Below are 7,467 nucleotides of genomic sequence, written 5' to 3' on the forward strand. Positions count from 1 at the left end.
GTCCAGCCTGAGGTGGGACCAAGAGCTTCTGTTGGATGGAAGCTCTTCCCACCTCTCTGCATGGTGGACATCTCGCCCAGCCTGAGGTGGGACCAAGAGTTTCTCTTGGATGGAAGCTCCTCCCACCTCTCTGCATGGTGGACATCTCATCCAGCCTGAGATGGACCAAGAGCTTGTGTTGTATGGAAGATCTTCCCATCTCTCTGCATGGTGGACATCTCGCCCAGCCTGAGGTGGGACCAAGAGCTTCTCTTGGATGGAAGCTCCTCCCACCTCTCTGCATGGTGGACATCTCATCCAGCCTGAGATGGACCAAGAGCTTGTGTTGGATGGAAGCTCTTCCCACCTCTCTGCATGGTGGTCATCTCCTCCAGCCATCAGCCCCTGGTGCCACACCCTGCCAAGCATTCCATCCTCCTCTCACTGACCTGCTCAAGGTGCAACCTCTCTGCAGCTCCTGGACCTGTGCTGGAGATGGGCCACGGTGTTCTGGTGGGGAGCTGATGGTTCTAGAGAGGTGAGGAGTATGGGTTGTGCTCTCTGGGAGCACTGATGTTCAGCAGAACATCCCACCCTTCTTATTCATACAAGCTACCAGAGATACCACCTAGACTTGCAGCTTGACCTACCAGAGGTCCAAAACTGGAGAAACATTCCTCTCAACCTCTGATTCCTCCAGAACATGAAACCACTCAAGGGCTTATCAGTGTTTCACCAAAATCATTTTGCCAGTGAACTCCCACAGAGAATTTACAGTCTCTAAAAGTGGAGCCAAAACCTCTTGCAGATATCTATCAAAATGGATCTTTTGGAGTATTTGGCCCCTTTCTCTCCAACTTGTCCCTCAGTACCCTTTGCTCTGCTCATAGGCACTTTCTAGAGCTTCACTAGGTGATCTGGAGCTAGGTGGGAGGACCTGCTCATGGCACACAGCTCCCATGAAAGCTCTTGTGTCTCTTCCTCTGAGCCCTTCCAATCAACTTCTTCTCTGGTGGCTTGGCTAGAAGAGGCAACGTCCCACTAAGGAGTTAATCCTCCCATCACTGGGGGAAGAATTAACACAAGAAAGTCTTGATGTTGATATGGAGTTCTACATCTAATGCTCCCTGGGATTTCTGCTCCAAATGCAACTCTAATTAATTCTAAATGAGAAATTCTCCTGGCTTCATTAAAGATGACATCTGCAGGAACACCGGTCACACGCAGAGGTTTTCAGCTATTACAGCAAAGATCTAGTGTAGGAATAACAATGGATTATACAAATTCCCTGGAGAGATCAGAAGAAATAAATACACTTGGGTATCACAGGTTATGGCAAACGTCTGAGGAACATAAATCAGATTAAATATCACAGGAGATCAGCACTGCAGCCCAACCAACCCAGGGAAAGGATGTCTGAGTATGAGCAGTCACCACGGAGGGAAGTGCTGGGGCTGGATGTCCAGAGCCAAAGGGACACAACTTCTATTACTTCAAATATAAACCAAAACAATATAGATTACTAGATTATAAATTTTGCTTTTCAACCTGTTAAAAAAATAAAATAAGAAACGGGGTGGCAAAACAAGAACAGAGATACACTCATTTTTTTACACCATCTTTTTTTCTGATGAACAGAGGACAGCAGGGTCACAAGTTAGTGTCCACCTCTGGCAAAACTAGAGCAGAGATACACTCTCATTTTTTTTACACCATCTTTTTTTCTGATGAACAGAGGACAGCAGGGTCACAAGTTAGTGTCCACCTCTCTAAACTCTGAGAAATGAGGGGATGATGTGGCCTGATTGCATGAAAACGTGCTCCAAGGGAAGAAGGCCATAGGGTGGTATCACTTTTACATCTAGTCTGTTGTTAAATGGGGAATTTTAACCTATTTAGGAGAATCAGAAAAGAGCACAAGGCACAATCCAGGTCCTTGATATCAGAATTTATATGTAAAATACGAGCAAACTACTCTGAGAGCATAAAAAGACATAACTGTTGTTCTAGACCCTTGTGGTAGGTGTACTAATAAAACCAACGTTCATAACAAGCTAAGATACAACCTCTTGAGTAGAGGAAACACAACAGATAACACAATCCTATTTACAGACCCCTTTTCTTGGCCTTTGCTTTTTGCTTCTGAAGTTCAAACCCTTTTTTCTCCAAAGACAGCACAACGCCAAGCCCGGGAAGTCTACTAGACATAGTCATATTTGGAAGGGTACGAGCGTCTCCCATCCTCACTTCGAGGAGCTTCTTCATATCCTGCACCCTTCCTGGTCTTCGTTTCGGGTTCATACCCTGAACCAACCTTGTAAGGACCTGTCCTGTAGGAGATGTTCCGTCCCGACGCGTTGTAGGACACAGCTTTGTAACTGGAAGAGGCACAAAGAGGGGAATCAGCCACTGGAGGGTCTAGAATTCTGGATTTTAGGAAACTTGGAACCATCTCATCCTTTGGAGCCACTCAATGGACTCAGAGTCAACCACCCGTGGACAAACTGCAAGTTTCTTTTCTGTTTCTTCATAAAATCATCACTTCTTTCCCATGAGTAAACCCTTGGTTGAGTGAAGGACCCACCTCGAGCTACGTGGACATACAAAGCCCAACCTGATCTAAACCTCAGCTGATGCAGTCAACACCTGCTGAGGATCTGCTCTGCAATTTGCAATCAGAGCTGCAATTAATGGCCCTGACTTAGCCAGCAGGTTGCAAACTTTCCCTTCTAATGTTGTTCTCACCTGCCCTCTTTATTTGTTTGCAAATCGTGTTGTCAGGGCAGGGAAATGGTCACTTTTGACCCACCATACAGGGCAAATCAGGACAACAATCCAGTTCTGGAGCCCCCAGGACAAGAGGGACATGGACCTGCTGGAGCGTGTCCAGAGAAGAGCCACGAGAATGATCCGAGGGCTGGAGCAGCTCTGCTGTGAGGACAGACTGAGAGAGTTGGGGCTGTTCAGTCTGGAGAAGAGAAGGCTCCCAGGGGACCTTATTGTGGCCTTCCAGTATCTTAGGGGGGCTACAAGAAAGCTGGGGAGGGACTTTTTAGGCTATCAGGTAGTGACAGGACTGGGGGGAATGGGGCAAATCTGGCAGTGGGCAGATTCAGGCTGGATGTGAGGAAGAAGTTCTTCCCCATGAGAGTGGTGAGACCCTGGGATGGGTTGCCCAGGGAGGTGGTTGAGGCCCCATCCCTGGGGGTCTTTAAGGCCAGGCTGGAGGAGGCTCTGGGCAGCCTGATCTAGTGGGAGGTGTCCCTGCTCATGGCAGAGGGGTTGGAACTGGGGGATCCTTGTGGTCCCTTCCAACCCTGGCAGATTCTGATCTGTTTTAGCAGAGGACTTTAGAGCCCTAATGGCTCAATGGTTGGACTTGATGATCTTGAAGGTCCCTTCCAACCTAAAGGATTCTATGATTCTAACTCTTGCAACAAGGTTATTACACATGGAGATGTCCTGGGGTGTGCTGGCTGGATGCTGTCCCAGCCTCCAAGGTTTCATACACTACTTTTCCATCTCTACCCCAGACAAGCTTACCGTGATTCTTCTGGAATCAGCCCTTTGCAAGCAAGACACATCATGATACCTCCCACGAGGGCCAGGCCACCAGCCACCCAGCCAACGAAAAGGGCTGAGCCAAAGGTATACCTGCAAAACACAGAGATAAGTCTGGAGGGCTCCATTCTTCTGCTTCTGTAACCCACTGAACGTTGTCATCCTCCCTGCAGAAGTTCCTGTGGGCACAATCCCACCTAAAGGCTCATCATCAATGGGTTCTCTCTTTGAGCTGCATGAGCAGAGATGTCCCAGCCATTTAGCTTGGATAAATTATCTCCAGCACAGATGAGGAGAATCAATAGATCTTCCAAGTCCTTGGACCAGACTAATATGGACCCAGAGTGTGCCTCTCCTTCAGCACACTGGCCCTGAGGGAGCTCTGAAGGGTGAAACACTCTGAGCCAGATGTTCACCTACCTGTTCTGGACGTTCTGCATTCCCTGGTACATGTTGGCTGTGGACATCCAGAAGTTTGTGACCAGCATGTTGGCAAACACAGACACTCCAGTGATGGCACAGAGGCCTGAGATCAAACAGAAGGACAAAATGAGACCCACATAGTACAAACAGTCACCTTTGGCCTTGGGGAAGCATCTTCCAGCTCTGGAAAGGTGGTTGAGACACTGCTTTGTGTCCTGGCATGTACTTGACTTTGCAAGCAGCCTGGTAGACCAGATTCATGTAGCAGGAACTTCTCTAGCTAGCTGAGACTAGGGACCTTGTTTTGGAAGGGGTAGACTCAACCAAGTGATGGTACCTCCCAAGAGTCAGTCACATCATCATTCTAGACACTCTTTAAAAAAAGGAATGCACCAGTGGACATTTCTAATACCCTCATCAGCCAAATTCTCAACCCCAAGACTCAACTGAGTCAAATGATAGATTTTAAGTGGAAAATCAAAGCTGTGTTGCAGAAACTGGTTTCCTCTTTCCACCACATAGTCATTCCTGCAGCCTTCCTGATCACCCAGGACACTTAAAAATGACAAGCAAGGCTATGAGAACCCTGAGAGTCTCCATAAAATTAGGATGTATAAAGCCTGAGACTCTTCAATAAATTATTATATACAATATAATATATACAGCAGTATACATAAATTAAAAGATGTCTTTGTTTTAATCTATGGGCTGCTTTTTTTTAGGCTTTTGTGTTCTCTCTTATCCAAATTTCTGGTTTCCTTTTATTGAGGAGAAAGCAGAGGAGCTCAGGAGGCCTGATGGGAAGAGAAATGCCAATAACTTCCCACAGGCATCCCTACTTTGGGTTGCTCCAGAGCATCTTCTACCTATGGCAGGAGTCCTCCCAGTCCTCCATTCCATTCAGTGATGCCTTGGCCATGAAAGACACATCACCACACACTTACCAGCCACGATAAACATGATGCCAGAGGTCAGGGTCATGTTGGCTTTGGCAGAATTCTCCATGCTGCCAATGTGGATGCATTTCAGAGCAAAAACACACACCAGGAGGCCAAGGATGCCCAGGACTATCCCCACGATCATGAGGGCCCTCACAGCCTGGAACATGGCTGAAAGAAAACAACAGCAAGACCCATGGAAACTGAAATTTCGTTGACTGAAATGAGATTTGGCAGAGCCTGGGAGGGTTTTCAAAAGCATTTCTGTCTAAAAATAAAAGGAATAAAAAGGGAAACGGGCACCAGAGCTCCTCTCAGTGTTTTCTGGGGCACTTCTGGAAATGGGGCTGTTTGTCTCAGCTTCCCAAAGAGTTTGGTGGCTTAGACATGATTTTTTGTAGATGTTCACTGGCACCAGTCATGATTCATTCAGTTGAAATTCATGGAAATTCAAGCCCTTTGGAGCTGAGCACTGATGTTCATCAGCTGAAAGAGGTAAAACCCCTCCAAGACTCCTCTTGGCTGGAGTAGAAAAGTAGAGAGAAAACCAAAGGGCAACTTGCACCTTCCAAAATGGAGAAACGAAGGGGAAATTTGAATACCAAGGGGATTTTTTAACAAGGTGGCACAATTCCCACCTTGCCTACAATTCAGTGCTGGCCTTAGACTCTTCCACTGGCCTGTGCACGGGTCCCTTGCAGGGACAGGAAGGTGGCTGTGCTGGCAGAGCCCTGGAAGGGGGAGATCCAAAGTATTCCAAGGGTTGTTATGATTTGGCTGGGATACTTTGCAGCCCCTTCTTGCCTTCTCCCATGAGCTCTCTCAGCCCTGGGTTTGGCTTTGGTGCTCTCCACCCACGACCATCCCTCTTCAGGGAAGATGTGGTGGGCTCACAACTGACTGAGAAGAGCAGGCAACATATTTTACAGCCCTAGGGACATCACCCAGCCTGCCTGTCACCTCTTTTGCTGGGCTGGCCAGATGACCACGGTGCCCAAAGATCCCATACAGTCTCACTGGAGCAGGAAGCACTTCTGCAGGACAACCTGGAGCAGACCCTGCTGGCCTTGCACAGGTTGGGAGGAGGGTTTATAAACCCCCCCCAGGAGGGCAGGGGTGGGTGCTGGAGTGCTCCTGTGGGCATCCTTGCTTGTGGAGTACCAAAAACTCGAGCAGAACCATGCTGGCACCACACAGAAACCATCCCACAGGCTGGGAATACACCACCACCACCTCCAATCTGGCAGTCCCACTGGGGCTGCTGCTCTTATGACTCAATTTGCCCTTATCAGCTGATAACAAGTACTAACGAGCCTGGGATTTTCAATCTCCCATTCATCAGCCCCCAGGTGAGAGCTCAGGAGTTATTATTCATCAAAGAACAAGAAGCTGGCGGATACACCTTATCAGCCCTCAAAGGTTGTTCCTGCAGCACCTGATGCAAAGCAGAAAGCTCCAGAGAGAAGAAAAGCACAATACTCATTTGTCTTTGCAACTGCTTTTGTTTCAGGGTAGGCAAGGAGAGGCTGGTGCTCCAGGGCAGCACAAGATGCTATGGGTCCTGTTGGAAGGTTCTTGTCCCCAGGACAGTCCTTTGTTCCTAGGATGCTTCCACCAGATATTATGATTCCTAGGTGTCACCACTGTGAGGGTCTCAGCCCTTCAAGAAGTGACCTCACATTGTGAGTTCCCAAAAGATGTTCCCAGTGCCTTGGGTGCCCGTGGAAGAGCACAACAAGCGAGCCAAACCAAGCAGGTTCTGGGATATTGCACTTCTGCTGGAGCACTGAGGTCCAAGCGTGGTAAATCTCCAAAGAAAAGGAGTCATCTTCAGCAGATGGAAAGGGGGAAGAGTGTAACACAGCAGGGCAGGACAGAAAAAATGCAAACCAGCCATCAGCAGGGATTCCTTTCCCCACGAGGCTGCTTATGCACCATCCCCACGAAGGAACAGAAAGAGGGAGAAAGTGCTCTCAGCTCTGCTGAGGCATGAAGGCCTCTTCACTTGGGACTGCAAGTGAGAGCTGTTTGGAAAGAGAGCACTGCAGTTTCAAGTGAATTTGGGCAACCATCAAAAATCCTCTGAACAGAGCTGCTTTCCTAAGGGGAATGACCTCCCCTAGACGGAGGGAGTGGAAGGGCTTGGGCAAACAAAATAGGAGAGAAAGGGGGGGGAAAAATGTGAGAGAAAAGGGGGAAAAAATGTCTCAGGAGGACTAGACAGCAAACAGACTAAGCCAAGCACAGAAACTAGCTGCTGTTTTGCCCACACATTTTGCCTGAGGCAGGACAACTTTGCTTCCTACCTGCACACCTATGGTCGCTCACTTTGCACACCTGATTTCCATGTGAACAGTGTGAAAATAGTGAAAATGGAAGCTTATTCACCCAAATCTATGTCAGCCCTCTGAAACCACAGTTTGCATGATTGATTAATGGAATAGGGAAAGTTTAGGGGGAAAAAAACAGGTTTTTGAGTCAACCAAACTCAAGCAGGGCCATTCCTTCTTTATCTTTTAAGGTCCTCATCAATTAAATGGACACATAAGGACAAAACTGAAAGAGT

The 7,467-nt window shown here is 48.0% G+C and overlaps 1 protein-coding gene across 2 annotated transcripts in view; it reads right to left on the reverse strand.

Annotated features, from left to right (window-relative positions):
• Positions 1-2,179: 2,179 nt before the first annotated feature.
• The window catches only part of CLDN18 (claudin 18), a 14,254-nt gene continuing 8,966 nt past the window's right edge, over positions 2,180-7,467 (reverse strand). For both annotated transcript variants that reach the window (XM_008942983.1, XM_008942982.1), the window contains exons 2-5: positions 4,908-5,072; positions 3,961-4,066; positions 3,523-3,633; positions 2,180-2,357 (exon numbers count right to left, since the gene is read on the reverse strand). In XM_008942983.1, coding sequence (XP_008941231.1) covers positions 2,180-2,357; positions 3,523-3,633; positions 3,961-4,066; positions 4,908-5,072 — 560 coding nt within the window. The remainder of the gene's footprint in view (positions 2,358-3,522; positions 3,634-3,960; positions 4,067-4,907; positions 5,073-7,467) is intronic.

The sequence above is a fragment of the Merops nubicus genome, unplaced genomic scaffold (genome assembly GCF_000691845.1).
Source record: "Merops nubicus isolate BGI_N331 unplaced genomic scaffold, ASM69184v1 scaffold10956, whole genome shotgun sequence".
NCBI classification, from domain to species: Eukaryota; Metazoa; Chordata; class Aves; order Coraciiformes; family Meropidae; genus Merops; species Merops nubicus.